We start from the raw sequence: 19,067 nt of genomic DNA, 5'->3' as shown, positions 1-19,067 counted from the left end.
GAAATTGCATCCAACAGCACTAAGCAGTACTCTTTCAAATCTTCACCCTAATGTAGGGCTAGTAACCATATACAGTGAGTGCTTTGCTGAAATTAATTAAGCTTCACTTCAGCTTAAACCCTGAAGCAGTTAAAACCCCACTGATTCATGCAGCCTAACAAAGTGCAGGGGCTAGTCAGAAATAAGGAAAAGCCTTACCCCAATACATAATTTTTATCTCACCCAGCTCTTAGAACTAAGAATTTAATGCAGTAATAAACAGGAAGGACACAGGCATACATAGTAAATGCTCATAACAAAACAACATGGCATTATTTCAGTTAACTCACAAAATTCCCTGTTAGAAGCTTAATCAATAAGGAACCTTGTTTCTCATATGGCTGCATTTTAGATCTTAAACCAAGAAACAATAATGAAAAAATTTAATGCTTAACAAAGTTAATCAATCTGGTATACCTATAGAGATACACTGCTGAATGGAGTATTTCATAGCATGCCAATCTTCTACCTTAAATTTTCTTCTCAGAAGTGATGGGGAAGTAACAGTTCACAAGGTTTCACAGAGGGAATAATGGCTTTATTCAGTCTTGGAAAAATCTCATTGCACATTAAGTTTATGTTAGGCATTTGACAGTATCAGTGTGCACTGTGGGACAAATTCCTGATTTCAGTTGGTAACTGGTCCTCTATTAAGTTAACTGTCATTTACATCAGAGATGGAAGAAATCTTTTTTCACTTACTACCTACGCTTTTGCCTCTTCATTCCCACTTTTCTCTCATTATTTTCCAGTTACAGTTTTGACTATTAAGAGTTCCATATATAAGAGATAAATAGAATTAACAGAACAAAGTAAGAAGTATGCGCTGAGTTGCCTCATTATGGAATTTTGCATTATATTATACAGAATGATGATTTAGTTTAGTTTTAGGTCTTTATTACAGCTAAAGGCTAAGTAAAAAGAAATTCTTAAAATTGTTCAGGAATGATTCAACTGAAAAACTCAGTGGTTATTCATCCTTTTACCCTTCCTCCCCTAGGAGACACAAATGACATAATTTAACACATATCAAACACTTTACTCTTTTAGAATTTGTTCCAGTGCTTCACCACCCTCTGAGTAAGAATTTCTTCCTAACATTTAATCTAACCTGTCCTCTCTCAGTTTAAAACCATTGCCCCTTGTCCTGTCATTATCTGCCATTATAATGAAAGGGGCTGTTAACACTGTTAAAAGGGGCTGTTAAATATTGTTGCTTAGCTTGCCTGAGAAACTTGCCTGAGAATCTTTAGATAAGACACGTAGTTTTGTAAGTAGATAGGATGTATACATCATTTATGTATGGCTTAAAAGGAGTAACCAATCAGACCCCAGCCTTCAAGGCTGTGAAGCTGGCCATCCAAGACGACAAGAACACAACACCAGCAGGAACCAGCCTGGAGGTTTGGAAACGAGACAATGGACCTTGAGCATGTGCCAACATGTGAGGAAGACTATGAAACAACCAGCGGGGTAGGTAATATGACCACCACAGGGACTGTGTTTGTTGCAAAAGGACAGAAGATGGCAGCAAAACACCATAAATTGTAATAAGCAAAACAAATACGGGATAGGTGTTCATGCAAAATATTTCCGAGAAATGGAAAATATAAGCAATCTGTAATTAACTAAACATAAGTAGTACCTAAGGAAGGAAAATCCTCTGTGCAGCCCCAGTGCTGCTAATAAAGAATCCTTGCTTAGCAATGGTCAAGCCACATTCTCTTTTTTCGGTAAAAGGAAGCTTGAAGAGCAGTGTAGTGGGAGAGGGCTGCACTGCCATTTGTGTGCAGGTCTGTGCATCACTCCTCCCTGCAGGAAGGAGTGGAGGAAGGTGAGCAGCCTCTGCTCAAAGCAGGCTCCCCGGGGCCTTCAGCAGTGTCTATCCCCCCATACCCTCGAGTCAGTGGAGACAGGATGGGAAGTGTCTCCTTGCTCATGCTGTTTAACACACCTACAACAGCCGAGCTACCTGTTGAAACTTTAAGGCTCGGTGTCCTTTGTTCAGTCAGCTCATTTTAATAGAGCTGGAGAACTCCACAGCCGAATTTAACAAGCTGTAGAGGTCTACAAGACAAATCAACCAAGAATTTTGGAATTACTCTGTGTTCTAAAGAGAGATAGAGACAGTCAGTCTGACTGCATCCAAAAATTTTATTCAGAAAATCAGCTTGAAATCCACCATTTGGATTGACGTGCAGTGTCTTCTTGATTCTAATACAGAAGCTGAAAAATAGACATTCTTCAAAACAGCCACAGAAAAGCTGTTAAATAATTCAGTACAGGAGATTTATTTTAAATGGACCATAGTTAGAACATCCATATAGATAGCAGCCTCCTCTCAGCAATATCATCTGGCATGTCAGAAACTTAAAACTCCAGACAGCAGAAAAGAATTCACAAAAGCTCTCAAAAGGCTTCTCTGTAAGGTATCTGTATCTCAAAAGGTATCTGTAACAGAAGTCACCCCTTATGCAGAGTTGAAAGGGAACATCAGACATACAACATGCTCCATCTACAACTGCTTTCGTGTCCTAGCACCATAACTTCCTCTTGAACTTAACTTCTTTTTTGGATAATGAGCTGGCAAACATCGTAATACACAAGTATGTAACAGTGCAAAGTAAACTCCATTTATGGCTCAGCCATGTCAACACAAGTGGCTGAGAAAAATCATAGACATTAAGTCTGGTACAACACACCACAGAAACTCCTGCCTCATGAGTACACATTCTGAGCCATCAAAAGGCATCATTTATATTCTGTCAATTCTCCTTCCCCTCTTCCACATATATAGCACACACAGAACTACAAGAAATTTCTATCCCAGTTACCAGAAACCAAAACTGAAATTAAGTACCATGGAGCAGTGAATCTGACAGCCATATTCCAAGCAATGACAATGCAGGAGCAGAGTGACTTGTTTTACCTTGTCAAACAGCAGTTTCTGAAAACTAGACATTTTGGCAATCCAAGACCATGAAACTTCACCAGCATGTCACTTTTTATGTTCCTGTACTAGCACCCTGAACTCATGATGGCTCCAGAATTCATTCTCTTCCCCTTTTGGCTACTGAATCATTTAACCTGAAATCATTTAATTACTCTGTCTGCAATACAGGTACAACTTGATGCAGCCTACGCCCTGCATCCATTTCTAGACTCAAATTTTGGTGCACAGTATGGCAAAAACAGACAGGTGTGGAGGGTTATGAGGAGCAGCTGAGGTCACCTGGTCTGCTCAGCCTGGAAAAGTGGAGACTGAGGGAAGACCTCATTGCAGTTACAACTTTCTTGTGAGGGGAAAAAGAGGGACAGGCACTGATCTCTTCTCTGTGGTGACCAGTGACAGGACTCAAGGAAACAGCATGAAGCTGAATCATAGGAGGTTTAGGTTAGGCATTGGGAAAAGGTTTTTCACCCAGAAAGTGGTTGAGCACTGGAACAGGCTTCTCCCCAGGGAAGTGGTCACAGCCCCAGGCCCGACAGTTCGGGAATCACATGGCATGATTCTTTGGGCTATCCTGCGCAGGGCCAGGAGTTGGACTCAATGATCCTGATAGGTCCCTTCTATGATTCTATAAGCTATGGGAGAAGTGACACACAACTGGCACCACAAAATTCCTGCATAAATACTGACTTTGGTTCTACTTTTCACTATGCACTAGGTATAGGGAATCAGCCTACCCATATATCACTCCTGAAAGAGGTGTAAAGACGTTAAATATTGCTTAAATGAATGATTACAGATTGAGTACTGCTATGGTTAAAGAACCTACTGAGGGACAAAACATCAGTGTAGAAAATCAGTATCTGATATCCACAAATGCTGTGCAATACATAGCTGTCCCCACAACTCTTCAGGGGGTTGTAATCACTTGCAATCCGAGCAGCCAGACACAAAAAGACTCCCTTCTTTGTCCACTGTAAGGGTTAATTACAGGACCCTCTAGTTTTCATTTCTTCACAAAGGGGGCATGGACTTACTCTGTCATGCAGTAAGGCAAAGAATATGTACACTTCTTGACCCTCAAACCAAACTTACATTGTCACAAAAGTGGAAGAACATTTTCTGAAGAATATATTCTATTGCTAATATTTTAAATAAATAGTTGTATTTAGCATCACTCAAAAAACCCCAAAACAACCAACCCACAAAACATCAACCAATCCACCACATCATCAGAGCCTGTAAGGATAGCCACTATTATTCTTACTTCCTTTTTCCTGTTTTCTTCTCCTACGAATACTGACACTGTATTTCTCCTACAAATCATCTTTTCCCTACCTGTTCTTCTCTTGATGCTCCCTACCATTCCCCTTCTTGTTCCTGCTTACATTTTCCATATTTGTTTTCCTCATCTGCCTCCTCTTGGTTCCATTCTCCCTGCTTTTGGTTAGGTAGCAGAAGTGCTCATCACATGCAAAAGCTAGTGAGGGAAATCGGAAAGTGAAGTTTGTGAAAGAGGTCACTCTTGTTAACATCACTTAGATATATATGACTTGAAATGACATCTTATTTCTACAACCACAGAAAACATTTGTTTCACCATTTGCTTCATTTACTAGCCCTCATAGGAAGTAACTTTAAGATTCCAAATCTGTCATTTTAATCCTTCTCTTTCCCCATTAAAAAACTACACCAGAAACCAAGCAAGGCATGCCAAGGCTTTGATTTTGTTCCCTGGATAGCAGACTCTATTAGGAATATCAAAAGTTTGCAAGTGGCCTACTTTAGGAGGGACAACCCATCCAGGTTTTACTGTTATACAACAAGCAGATTACTGAACTTTTCATGTTAGGCACTTACTCCACCGGAGAAAAGTTTTCATATTTATGGAAAAAACTTGGGAAAAAAATCCATTAATAAAGGCATATTCTTTTTCATAAGCAAAACCAGTGAGGATGGGGTGTTTAATTTAATCCAAAGAGCCCATGGCTTAAGAACCGTGCTACATGCTATGCTTAGGTTCAAATATTTTTAATTGTCCTTTTACAACTATGGTTGTAATGAGTGTGAATCAAGTTTCAGCTTCCACAAAATATCTGCAAAAATCCCCCATTTTTTTAACTGTGTGGTAGATTACTGTAATGTCCTGCCACATGTAGACTCATTTTTGCATCAGTGGAAAACTTAGCCAAAACATGGCAGACTGTCTCATTTAATAACATAGAGCCCTTGTGTGCTGTGGACAGTACTGATGACACAATCTCTAAGGCAGCAAGCAGATGGAATCCAGATTATTAGAAAGACCATCTCTCTCCCCCTCCTGTTTTGGTAGTCTGTGGAGGCATGCAAACCACAACTTGTTAATGAAGAACTAGCATTACTATGTAGGAATTCTTTCCTGACACATTTGCCGTGCAGGGGAAAGTACCCAGAGCATTTCGGTGGTTTGGTCCAGCTTGTATTTGTTTAAGCATTAACTGCTAACAGGTATGCTAAAAAATCACCAATAAAACAATGAAGCCACTTTAGTTTTGTTGGAAAACCCAACAGCTATACAGTTTATAGCTCTTCTCCCTCTGTTTACCTGTTGTATTTAGTTGCAAGATCTGCTGCAGTGCTATACAATAGCTACCATTCTCACCCAAGCTTTCAGAGACTTCTGCACTAAAATATAAAATCTAGTGTCTTAACGCACCAAAATGCTTCCAAATTCTTGGGTTTGGAAGCAACAGGCACTTTAGATATACATGAAATAAAATGCATAAAGTAAAAGTATGTGTGAAACTGTTCGGATCATATTAAATACTTCTTGTTAGAAACTTCAGACATATCCTTTCCAAGAGCAGTTAAGTAGGAAAAAGAAAAAGTTCCTTCGTCAGTGTGTGCTGGAGCAGAAGTGAGTATTGTTGGCATGGGTCAGCGGTCTCATTCCATTTATAAACTCTTCCGTTCAGTTCCGTATGGATATCTGATATAGGGAGTTTCCTGCAGCAACAAAAGTAAAAGCATTCCATTAGAGAATGAAGCAAGACACCATCTAAGAATCCACAAGAGAGAAGACAACTTTAGACTCAGCAAGGAGAAAGTTCCAAATTTCAGTCTTTACTGCAGAGGCTAGACCTCTAAAACACAAGGCTGAAGATGCATTTTGAGACAAACTTATAACCCAAATCACTGTTGTGATGTTAAATCATGCTGATATGATGATCTGTGATTTCAAGACAAGGTTTTGGCATTTGTAAAAAGGTACTAAATGTTAATGCTGCAACTACCTTGAAAAACAGCTGTTAGTTCCCTGGTAGATCATTTGTATAGAGAAAATCTTTGTTGTTGTTATATATCCAAATATATATATGTGACTTTTGCTCAGATTCCTTTTGATCTCTTTAAACAGAGAAAAGCTTTCTGACAGTTTAAATTCAAGAATACTGGCAATCTAGTGGCTGAGTGAAGGATAAATTATATCTACAAAAAGCAGAAAATCCTTCCGTCTCTACAGCCTTTTTCCTGAACTTAGGCACTGATTATCTTATATTTGCAAGCAGAGCTCTCCTTAATGGTACATGGCAATCCTCAATTTAACAGCAGCCTGGAATGTGCCTTTTTATCTTGGAGAAGGAAGATTTTGCATCCTCTCTAAAGTGCTGACATACATTATCCAGGACTCCCTTCTTACTCTGCAAACCCCAGTGCCATAACACACTTCAATTTTACTCTTCACAACCAGAAACTTCATTCCTACCTCAGGCTACTTGTCTTTTAGCTTATGACGCTGCATGAAGTCACTTTACAGGACCAGATGGGATGGAACTTAAGGTTTCTCTTTCTCAATGACAACAGGCTGTCATAGGAAATGGGTTATTTTTTTCCTCTTTTTCTAATTTACCTTATGTAAGGATCACGGAGTAGCTCAGCCAGACAACGCAGATAATATGAGCATGAAGTTGAGGATTTTTCTAGTGTAGATACATCCACCTTACAATGGCTCCAAAAGATGTCTGCTCCTCGGGGGATAATGACTTTAGTAACGATATTTTTATCATTCCCATCTACTTCCAACAGACTAGTACATTCTTGCTCATTTTCTGGCACAATGTAGCTCTGAATAAAAAAAAGCTTTGGTTTTCCTAGGAGTCCAGGACATGAGTCTGGTGTGAAGTAATTTTTTATTTGTTCCAAAGGGAATCCAGAACAGGTAATTTCTGTACAGAAGATGCCCTGATGACTTCCACGGCTGACCAATATGCAAATGAAGCTGTCATAATTTCTGTGCTGCTGCAAACTTGCAACGTCAAGCAATGTTTGCTTCATGGTGGCAATATTTAAATATCTGTGACAATGAACGTCATAGCCCAAGCCTCTGAAGGTCTCTTCCAACACATCTGAAAGAAGCAACAGGTAATTAAATCACAGCACATTGAGGCTCAATCTCAACTGTCCCAAATTACCATATTTACAGTGTTTTGCTATTGGAACTAAGTACTTTATCACAACAATTAAAAAATCAGGAGTACGCAGTGTTGATCACAGTACATTACATACTTATAGTGCTATATGCATGTTGTCTTTAACGTGAGTTATCTACTTCATGATAACAAAAGACAGTATTATTTGGCACGTGATCTGTTCCAAATTCCACAGACCCTTGCATACTTCATTTAGAGTCAGTATCCCAAGTTCCTATGATGCAAGAAGAAACATTAGAAAATGTTTCACATACTTGAAATGGTAAGGAATTACGTGAATAGCATGGGAAGCCTGTTTCCCCTTTTAACTGGTCAAAATTACTCTGAATGGTTATTATAGATATACAGAACTGCATAAAAAACATAGAGGCTCCCTTAATTCAGTCAAAAATGAACCTTCTGCAGTCATTTATGTTTCCTATTATATAAAACAGACTTTAAGTGATGAGTCCCAGGTGAAGAATGTACACCGGAGTCTTAATGGTGACAAAATGGCATTTCAGGGAAAAAAGAAAGTTGAACAAAGAACCCTTTCAAATGAGTTAAAAATTAAAACTGTAGATAGCCAAATCCTGAGATTTAACTATATCGTATTTGTGTTAACCTGTGCTGCAGAAAAATGTGCTAAATTCTAAATAACTACTTTGGATGATTATTAATGGCAGCAGAGCCATGATTTGTAGGTGTATCTGACCTGCCAGGTGCTAAACATGTCACTCATTATTGTTCCTTTCCAGTCAGCAGACTCCCATTGTCACATTTACACTTTCTGTTCTTGTACAAGTACTTGAATGACCATATGAGCTCATGAAGAGCACATACAATGATTTGTTTTACTTTTGTACCAACCTTTGTATCTAGTAGCAATTCCTGTGACAAAGATGTCTGCACAGTATATTGCCTGTGCAAAAGATCCATGCCTTCTAAGGAAGAGTAGATCTAAATTTTTGTATCTGACATAGCAGTTCTTTCTCTCTTTCCTGTTTTCTCCAGCATACATGTCTTATCTGCTTTTATACTTATGTGTTTCATTTAAAGAACTCAGTCCTGGCATAGTAAAACACAGGCCAATAAAACATAGTTCAGTAAATCAGGTCTGAACATGCTGAGATGCCATTGGAGACAATGAAATTTAAAGATTTATTTTTTCTTAAACAAGGCTATTTTCACACCTCATGTTCTCTTTAGCTCTACACACTGAAGAAACATAGCTCCAAGTAGCAATTATTTTGGTACTGGAGCAGACTATCAAGCTACCTTCCAGATTAAGGCTGCATAGTAAGTTTCTTGCACCCAAAGGGTAATTTGCTTTCTCAAAGAAAGAGAAGAACAGGAAAGCAAAAAAGCAGGCAGCAGGACAGAGCAGAATGTTTGATTCCAAGAGCCACCAGCCCCAGTCCTTCAGTCCTTGGAAGATAGTCTATTTTCCTCTTGAGACAAATTCAGGGTGTTTTTTTTTGTTTTGTTTTTTTGAGAGTAGAAGTGAGGAAGTGCTTTAGTACTTTACAATGAACAATATAATTTCTATACGTAGCAACTGCATCCCTGTTCTTCTAGGGTTTTTTGGGGGGGATTTTGTCTGGTTGGTTTTGGTTTTTTTTTCTTCTCCAGAGATCAGTGATGAACTCGGTAGTACAGACCAAAATCTCAAAGATGCTTCCCAGTTGCATGTAACTGAGTTAAGTGCCTTCCTTTTCCCTCTTATCCATGCATGGCAGGATTGTGAATCAGTTTTAGTTCCTGTTATCCTAATGGTAAAATGTCTTGGTTTCTATAATTTATCCAACATATTACTGTCAAGCAAACACAAAAATTTTACTTTCCACATCCACTGCTCTTTAACAACTACATGAATAATTCTAAGTTGGTCCATCTGCTGGACCATTACATATGATAAAAACAAAAGATATGTCCACAAACCCTCTCCTTCCCCTGTCTCCTGCCTACTACAGAACTGACTGCAATTACTCTCTTCACTTTTATTTTTAGCCTCAAGGGCTACAGTGGTTAGAGACTGAGGGATTTTTCTGCTTCTGCAAAAATCTAATTCTTGGATTAGATTGGGCCATCAGAAAACCCCCACATTTTAACCATGGCAGTGACTACAGAGACAGCATGGTGAGAGTTTCAGTTAAACTGTGCAAGGTATGACAGAAGCCTGCATTATTAATAAAGGAACACATAACTACTCAAAATCTATCGTGTCCTATATGACTGCACTTCAAATCCAATGGTTTTGGTTGTCTTAACTGGTGGGAAACACTATCTTTGCCATCTCTGTCAATAACCTGTTGTATGACTGTAGCAGGTTGGTCTCTGAACATCCTTTTTCTCCCTCCCAAAATTCAGTCTATCCTCTTCAAGTTCTTTCATTCAGAGATTCTGCACCAAAAAACCAAACTAACACTGCTTGCAATAGTTGGGGGGACAGTTGGTTTTAACCTCAGGTTGGGCCTTCCAACTCCCTGCTTTAGAAGACTTACTAGAATTGGTAGACTAGCTGACTAGGACAACATTACCCTAGTCTGGCTGGTAAATGTACAACATACTCTTTATATTAAATTGTTCTAATTATTAACAAGTTAAGGAACTTCAAATTCCAGAGACTTACCTGCATCATTGCCAATACAGTCTATGATCAGGCATATTCCTAAAGGTTGACTTTGCATTCTGTAAGGTTCATCAGTCCCCTGAGGAACATGAGAGGACAATTAGAAAGTTAACTTCACTCTCTCACTTACAGACCTTACTGTTTTCTCAGATTTTAGCACCTCAGATCTATTAAATTACATTTAGTTGTTTTCCATAGAGTAGTTAGCAGAAATCTATCTACTGGGATGTAGCATATCTTATTTACACAACAAAAAAATCAGGAGAAATGGACTAATGATTCTTTTCCCCTATTTCTAGTACAGGTTTAATTTTTGTTTCCTTGCATTATGCAATCCTTCTACTATAAAGATCCTCAGAGACTAAGACTATATCAAAAATGATAGAAGCAAGTCTGAAATGAACCTTACCTCTAAACAGATCTTCAAGTCTGTCACGTTTTGGGGTTTTTTGCCGTGTGGGGTGAAGGGGCTTTTTAAAGCCCTGCACTATGAAAGCAATGGTCTTCCTATAGTACTTCCAAATTAAGTATTTATTGAAGTAAAAAATAAATACTTATATAAGTATTATAATACTGTCTCTGCTATTGAGATGTTGGGAGCTACAAGCTTCATACTGCCAAAACAATAGAGAGCTTTTGTGTTCTTCAGGTGTGCAAGCAAGCACTGCTCATCAGAACATTTGTTCCCTTATTTAGTGGAACAACTGCATTGTTCCTAAATAATCTGTAATGACTATCACAATCTCTCTCCCCTCTAAAGAGATTAAAATTCAATTGGTACAGGTAACTCTGTTGTTCCTGTCCTACAGGAGAACTAGTGAAAATAGCAGTAGTCCATTCTTATCATTAATACCTAAAGCATGTCTGTCTCCTGCCTGGAGCAGCAAGGGGTGAGGAGGGAAGCATAAACAAAGTTTGTTGCATGCAAGGAAGCCCTGTGACTTCTAATGAAGATGGCAAGAGAGGTCTGACCTCCAATAGGTTTTAACTTGGCCTCCACTAATAAATGTACAAGTTCTGTGTACACACCACACATACATGGATTTTGCAGACTGCTGCTTCCAGAGTAGCAGCAAATTTTTTAATTTAAAACCTGTTTATGGCTGAGGGTGTACACATTACTCTGTCTGCACACAATTAAAGGAAATCCCAAAATGAAACACCCAGAAAACCAAGGTAAGTTCTCACAGAGGTTATTATATTCACATGCATACATATGGACAAGCACATACCTTATGTGACGCTGATCCCGACTCCTGAATGGACATGGGAACTGGTTCTGCTGCAGTTAAAACATACAGAAGCAATCTCAGTACATAAGTACCAGTGAGCTTTCTTTGACACCAGACCAGTTATAAAGAGGAACATATCTCACTCATCTGGACCTCTTAGATTCTATGTATGCCACTGAAGTTTAAAAAGCCTTAAACTCTTCTCCTCTAAATTGTCATTTTCAATTGCATTTTACATTGCTTGTGACTAGAATAAAAAAGGAATCTCTCCTACACTGAGGGAATTCAGCCAACTACTCTTAAAAATCACCATATTTGAGCAGTATTTCCAGAGAAAACACAATATACATAGAAAGAACCTGGTACTCAGGATAGTCAATCTTATCCATGGTTTTATTAATAAAGTGTTTATTCTGTTAAAAACCTGTGACAGTGGAAACCCACAACAATTTTGAATAAAGTTTTAAAATGTGGCAGCACAAGCAAAGCAACTAAAGACCAAATAATGAGGCCAGGCTCAGTTTTCAGACGTACCAAATACTCTCTGCTCCTGGTGTTATCAGCTGGATTAACCATAAACACAACCATCAAACAACAGTCCTTTTGATACAAAGAAATTAATCATTTGGCTCTTTTAGATTACCAAAACTCAGATAAAAATGCTCTTACCCAGGGTATGATTTAGTCCATTTTGTAATTTTTCTTTGTTCCCATTCTGAATCTAAAATGAAGAAAAAGGGCATAATTTTCCCTTTCTATTTCAAGAATAATCATGTGTTCCAAAATAAAACACAACAGTATTTCTTTCTCAATAAAAGGATTATATGTTTTAGATTCATATATATCACCTAATTAGGACTACCAAATAACTAATGAAAAAAACCACCAAAAGCCCAAACAAACAAAAAACTCCAAAATTATTGTTCCTCAGAAAAAAAATTACCAGCTTGTCATGATCAGCAAAGAAAAGTTTATTCCCTAATCTAGTAAAACAAAAAAAAAAAAACCTCCACAGATGTGAATTTTGTTTCCCGTAGAGCAGCAGGGAACATTTACTGAACACATGACAGAATTAATCTCATCCAATTTAGCAAGACTAAAGACCTTAAGAAAGGTCATACTAATACAATATCAGACCTAACCCAAATATAAAGAATACTGCATCCAATAGGATTTGATGACTTTTCACATACTGACATATTTTCTTAACATGAGATTAAAACGAACCACAAAAAAAAAATCTGAAAAATTCTTCTTAAAAAGTTCTAATCTCCAGATTCAAAAATTAAAAGCTACTTTCCCTGCAAGGTCCAATGGTACAAAGAAGAATAATATGTTTTGTAAAGACCATTCAAAGCAAAACTCCACTAGAGTGTAGTAGAAAAAACCTTTCAAGATAGAGATTTTATATGTTCAACTAATAGGAAAAAATTCACAGGACTTCTTTAAAGAGGACCTTTCTCACTCAGAAGATTTAACTCAGACCCTAAACCCGGTAAATAGTGGGAATAACAGAAATAAACCAAGTAGTATTTTAGTCACTAGCAATCTCTCATTCCTCAGGCTCTGAAAGATGAATCTCCTTTTAACATCTGGCAATATTCAGAAATAAAGGATTTGTCTGATTTCTTGTATACTTACCCCTGAATTGTAAGGAGGATCAATCAGATTGAGATTAGTGAGAGATGCTGGGCGTGCATTTACATACACTGGCTGAGAATGAATGGAGGACATTAAAGCTGCAAATTTAACAGAAACACACAAATACACCATGATATATCAACTGTTTTAAAAACCTAAATCTGTGAAGCAGGTAAATACTCTGATTTGTAACTCATAGTTTTATTTTCAGTAAAAGCACATCTCATTCTTGCTATCAAGAGTAACCACTGCAAAAATAGCATCTTACCTTTGTGTTTGTAGTTCTGAATCTTCCTAATCAAATCTATCCTGTGAATACTTCGAAAACAGTTTTCTATCAAATCCAGTTGATTAGGAGCCACCAAATTTAGTTTCTCCAGGTCAATTACAAGAGCTAGAAAACTCTAGAACAGCAAATGAAAACCAAACATTATCAGTAATTTGTTCTCTATCAGAAGCAACAAAACAACCCAGAAAATACCGTGGGGAGGTCATAAAGGCTGTATAAGCAATGTAGGGATGTTACCTTCTGACACACTAAGAAAATATTCTGAAAGGTATAAGAATTCTTGGTATTATCACAGAAGTAATAGAAACTAGAAAGTGATATTCTTAAAAATTAATTTTAAGTTTTTGAGGAAACAGTTTTGCATTTCATTTTTGCTACAAAGCCAGTCACTGGGAACGTCATCTCACATGCCACTAAGCAAGAGGCAAGAAAGCTTTGTGAAATTTGTAGGGCCTCTCCTTCCTTGATTAAAGAAAATGTTTTGAAGAAGACAGAAATCTTCAGTCTTCTACGCACAGTGGTCAAGTTTTCTGAATCCTCTCTACTGACTTTCTGCTTTCTCAGAGGACTTAAATATTCAGAATAAAAAGGTACAGAGAAAGGCATAATTAAAATAAATCTGTTCCTTTGTAAGTGAAGCAGAGCACAAACATAAAAAGTGACTTTGCAGTTCAAGATGCATTTCAAATCATTATTGGTTTCAGATCCTTCTTATATGAGCTTTCAGGTCAGTATTACTGAAGACTTTTTAAAAATGCCTTCTGCCTGTGAGGTTCATTCTAACACTATGCATCTAGATACAGCAAGCACTGTTCCCTGTTTTTCATGCCTCCTTCCTTGAATTAAAAAACAACAAAATGAAATAGAAGCCACTACTCTGTGTCCACTTTCTGATGTCTTTCTACTCGTGCCTCACTACCCCTTGCAGCACTGTCTCCTCTCCTTTGATCTCTAGCTACTTGCCTTTTTACTTTGATCTCTCACTGCTCCAGGGGAGAATACCAGAAAAACATACCTTATCTTTTGCCATTTTCATCCGAGGTGTATAGTCTCTAAGTAGAAAAAGAAGAGAACCCACTTCCTCTTTTTCCAGATTCTCATTTATTTCTACCATTAGCACCCTGAAAAAAAGTTGAGATATTTCTAAATGATTAGCTTGAAGCAAGATCCCTCTCTTGCCCAACTACTGAGCTTCTCCCATGTTCCAGTCTTAATGTATCATTTCCAATTAATAAACAGGCAAAAAACCTACCATGCTACAAGATCCTACTCTTTCTAATTAGCACCTGCCTTACTCACACTGTAATAGCCACTGTCAGGAAAACAAAAGTCTTCTTAATGTTTCAATAGAGAATGAGACAACAGAACACATCTTTAACTTTTTTACCTATTAGGTACAGGGTTTTTATTTTAGTGAGAAGTTAACATAGGAAAATCTTCCTTGTGAGTATATGTATTTCTTTCTGAAGTCTCTCAAAGAAAATAACTGGAACTTCTTAATTTTAGCCTCTCGAAACTAATAGAGTAAAAAAGTAGTATGAGAGGTCCCTTGAGAAAAGCTACACCACATGGCTATGTGCCCAAAGCAAACTAGAAAATACCTCTAACTAATGATGTCCCTTTAAAGTGCCATTTTTATCTACTAATCTACAATTTACAAACATCATTGGTTTTATTGACTAACATACAAACTCCTGAAATATAGATGCTTCTAATGTCACGACTTGTGAGAAACTAATAAGGTTTAATTTAGGGACTAAACTTGACATATTCTTTTCACTGTAATTCTACATATAATGCTCTTTTCTGCTTTTCTTTTACCTTTAATAACTTTTTAAAAAATAAATAAAAAACCAACCCTCCCATCCCTCTCCAAAACTAAGAAAAACCACCCATTTACTTTGAACAAGATAGCACAGTTTTGAAATATGAAATAGATATATTACCTGTAATCAGGGATAAGTCTGAGACTCCTGGTCAGGTGAGCTTCCACTGTTGCTTTCTCAGTGTTCAAGATCCTCCTCAGTAAGTCAAACCTTTTAACTCTGTACAGCAGCTCAGACAAGCCAACAGGAGACAGTTTCTCCCTCTCATTCAAAGCTGCCAAGATCTCTCTAAGATCAGCAGTGGCCAAGTCAGGAGCAAGGTCTCTGCACAGGAAAACCATCATCTCTTCTTCTTCTTTATCCAGTTCTTCTTGAATCTGGTGAATAAGGGCAGCTGGCACTTGGCACGCAGTCATCACTCTGTTGCTGTGCCTACTGGTTATAAACAGGAAACCAACGTGACATGAAGCCCATGTCTATGGCAGCACTTCTCTGGTGTTCATTCTTAACTAGGTGCATTTTTACAAAAGCAGTTCTGTGGGAGAGAATTAGAAGTCAGTAAATCAGGGATCTGCTGCACAAGTTCACAGTTAACTCTCCTAACTGAAGTATTTTGCTTTCGACTAAAACTCCAACTTACTTTTCACAGACCTCCTGTGTTCGAGGGACTCTCCCAGCTATTCATTATAGAACTAAAGGTACTTGGTAGATCATACTAATCAGAAAGACATGTGAGTTCTTTTTAAAGTGAATTACATTAACACTAATCTGTAAATTCCATAGGAAGTGAAACAAAAGTCATCAGCTTCCTGATGAGTGGGTACTTCAAGTATTTCTGAAAGCTCTGACTTCTTCCCAGCAACCCTCCACCCCTCTGCTCATCAACACCTTTTCTCCCCTCAAAGTCTCAAGGCATTTTTCAGGAAGCTAAAAGGTAGTGCAATCATATATAGTAGATGAAAGAACGGAAAAAAACCCCCACATATAAAACCACTGCTATCAAGCATGCACTTTGTCTTGAATGAAGTAAAAATTAAAGAAATATTCACAAGATAACATGTAATATTTTAAAATGCTAATTAGCTGTAAATACAGGAGTATGTGGATTTTCTTACTTATTGGCATAATTTAAAGTGATTCCAATCTGAATGAATTATTCGGATTTTAAGGATTCTCCATACACACCCTTCATGCTCAAAAAGGTTGAAGAACCGCTCAAAGAAAAAATTCCAACCTTCAATATGCAAATTGGTTAACTCTGAAGGTATAGATAAGCCACAGACTGCCTTTTTCTTCATGTAACATTCACGTGTCACCATACTGAAAACTGAAATAAAAACTCCACCTTAGAAAAACCCCCAGCCTTGTGATTAACAAAATCAATAGGGTGCTATGTTCAATTTCCACTGCCACCAACTCTGGAAATTCTATCTAGTCTCCTCTGATCTCCATTACATACATGGAGAAAGGTGAGATGAGCAATCTGAAGACAAATCTTAGTCCTTAAAAGGAGTTTGATGACTAAACTGCGTAGTTTTTTTTACACTGTACTGGAAAGCAAAAGCTAACACAACTTCAAAGCCTAACACACTGAAGATTCTAGCACCTGAGGAAGATTTTTTTAAAGCATTTTCAGCCTTTTGTTACACCTTCTGGAAGTTACAAGCAACAATGTCATACACTGTGTTCATAAATGAAGCAGACGAGATAAACTCATCTACAAGCCTTCCCCGCCCCCCAAGTGCTGTTTAAATGAAAAATAACTCTACAGATCTACTTGACTTTCCTAAGAAAGGAAGTAAGAAACAGATTTGGTTAAACCCATGGACTGGGTGTCACTGCCCACTAAAGGAGTGTATCAGAGGATAAGCAGAGGAACTCCTCTTACACTCTAATGTGTTTTGGAGAATGTTCTATCAGAGAAAAAGCATATTAATTGCTAACTTATTTTCAATCTAGCATCAAACATTGATGAGAATTCTACAGAAAGACACAGACTGTTTTCATGCCATAATGCAGTCAAGAAAGGGGAGACAGAAAACACTTTCATATGAAAGTATCTCCCAGATACATAGAGCTGGGACTTTCAAAAGGACTTGAGGAAATTTTATTTATGACTCACTCTAAAGCAAACAGGAATTTAACAACTTTTGGCCATTTTCAGAAATCTCAAAAAAACTTTTTAACTATTCCAGTTGATTTTTATCTAGTCTTTTAAAACTAGTTAAAAAAAGAGGGAGAGAGTGTGAGTGTGTGTGCGTTAGGGAGTAATTTCCTACAGAGTTGAGATTTCAGACATGCAAAATTACCAACTATATGTTACTTTAAAAATAATCTGCCTTTAAGGTACACATATAAATAACTTACTTTTGTGAACTTCCTTTATATAAGCTAAATCACATGCTCATTATAAAAAAATGCTGATCATACTTCTAGTGCTGAAACTGTCTTACCTGTACGCAAGTCTGTCCACAAAAACATTGGAAGAGTGGCGTTTGACCATTGCCAAATCACTGATCCAGATCCAGCACACATTGGTTTCTACCCACTATTTTCCACTGATGGTCCATATACAGTTTATTACATCAACTCTGTTGGACAAGTATCAAGACCAAAAATTATTGTGGGGGGCCTACTTCCTAATTTTATGGAAGGGGGGGAAACAAAAGAAAAATGACGTGGGATCATGTGTTCTTCTGTATGATTCCACTGGACCAGGAATGATGCTCTAAATAAAAGAAAAAACAACTGTGCACACTCAGTGATCGCCAGTAACATTCACTGGATACTGTGTGCCGAATGAGTAAGCGCAACATGAAGTAAGTTTTTAGTATAAACTAAACCAGTTTATAACTTTGCAACCAAGCACCATGTGCCCATATTTTGACAGCAGATATGTCACAAGACTGGGGCAAGCCCAATGCATTCCATGTGCTTTTATCTAAGCCAGATCCACTTCACTCGAGGAGATGAAGGGGCCATCTGGTGAATTTTTCAAACATCACAGATACAGTTATCATAGCTGCAATAATTAACGAAAAAGTGAAAAGCAATGGCAACATAAAACCGAGCAGGCTGGCTTTTTATTTAGATTACCCGGGCCCTGCAACAGGACCTACATCGAATGTAGATTCTCTACAAAGAGGAGAAAAAAACCAATTTATCTTCTAAGACAAAATAAAAAAGTTCATACTCAGAGATAAAACTGCCCAAATAATTTGTGTGTTCACGTGCATGTGCAATCAAGGATTTTTTTTTCCCCCTTGCAAGGAGCAGGAAATAACATCGTACTAAAACCTCACACACAAAGACGCACAAGGGTCCAGTTAACTCCCCGCTGGCCATTTTGTATCTCGAACGTTTCACAGTCATCTTCCCGCCAACAAAACCAGGATATAACCCCAGCGGGTGCGGCTGATGCGGAAAACGATCCTTGTTTCCCAAGATGAGTTCATGTGGAACACCCCAGGCTGGCAGGAGAGTAGGAGGTGAGCTGGCGGCGAACGGCGCCGGGGGCGCTTTGTGCCTCCTCCGCTCTGCTCTGTTTGAACAGGCGGGGCGGCGGCAGAAGGGCTGCGCTCCGACCGCTGCCATCCGGCATTTTTCAAAGTTGCAGAGCGTGCTCCGCAGCTTTCCCACTTCCCTATTTCCTCATCGCCCTGTGCCCTCTAACAGAAGGACTTGTGCGAGGTACTCGGGAAAAACAGGGAATTCCCTCGGGAACTTTCGCATTCCTTATTATTCTATTAGGCTTAAACAGTTTTCTCACAGTGTAAACTAGTAGTGCCCGCACTAATTTTTTAGATGTGCGCTACTTTTAACGCCCCAGTCCTCCTAACAACACCCGCCACCCCAGCAACACACACAGAAAACAACAACTAGACGTGGTTTATGCAGTTTTCCACTCAAATTTCTAACTACGTCATTTTAGACCGCGTTCGGTTTCGGTTTTCCCCGTGAGCCAAGGCCAAGCTCAGGCCTCCCTTGCGCCGGACGCTCCGGCCACAGCCCGC

The 19,067-nt window shown here is 38.3% G+C and overlaps 1 protein-coding gene across 2 annotated transcripts; it reads right to left on the bottom strand.

Annotated features, from left to right (window-relative positions):
- Positions 1-4,714: 4,714 nt before the first annotated feature.
- CFLAR (CASP8 and FADD like apoptosis regulator) lies at positions 4,715-17,694 on the bottom strand. Of its 2 annotated transcripts, none has more exons than XM_008931187.3 (10): positions 17,508-17,694; positions 15,175-15,489; positions 14,244-14,349; positions 13,208-13,343; positions 12,940-13,037; positions 11,968-12,019; positions 11,299-11,348; positions 10,067-10,145; positions 6,876-7,371; positions 4,715-5,974 (listed from the first exon to the last, which is right to left on the bottom strand). In XM_008931187.3, the coding sequence occupies exons 1-10, from the start codon at positions 17,555-17,557 to the stop codon at positions 5,836-5,838; spliced, it is 1,521 nt and encodes a 506-aa protein (XP_008929435.2). In that variant the 5' UTR covers positions 17,558-17,694; the 3' UTR covers positions 4,715-5,835. The 2 variants fall into 2 exon arrangements, with proteins under 2 accessions (XP_008929435.2, XP_017927413.1); XM_018071924.2 differs by having other exon boundaries at positions 15,175-15,589; positions 17,508-17,692.
- Between the last annotated feature and the right edge of the window lie 1,373 nt (positions 17,695-19,067).

Source organism: Manacus vitellinus, unplaced genomic scaffold (assembly GCF_001715985.3).
Source record: "Manacus vitellinus isolate BGI_N305 unplaced genomic scaffold, ASM171598v3 scaffold_20_pilon, whole genome shotgun sequence".
Classification (NCBI taxonomy): Eukaryota; Metazoa; Chordata; class Aves; order Passeriformes; family Pipridae; genus Manacus; species Manacus vitellinus.
The sequence above is the reverse complement of the archived record's forward strand: the minus strand, read 5'-3'. Positions and strand labels throughout refer to the sequence as shown.

What these genes read in the sequence shown, in the direction of transcription:
- CFLAR (XM_008931187.3), bottom strand. Translation starts at nt 17,557, where the DNA reads ATGGTCAAACGCCACTCTTCCAATGTTTTTGTGGACAGACTTGCGTAC. An exon ending in AGACTTATCCCTGATTACAG is followed by an intron (nt 14,350 to 15,174) that starts GTAATATATCTA and finishes ACTTTTTTTCAG; the next exon opens with GGTGCTAATGGTAGAAATAA. An exon ending in TGAAAATGGCAAAAGATAAG is followed by an intron (nt 13,344 to 14,243) that starts GTATGTTTTTCT and finishes TTGCTGTTCTAG; the next exon opens with AGTTTTCTAGCTCTTGTAAT.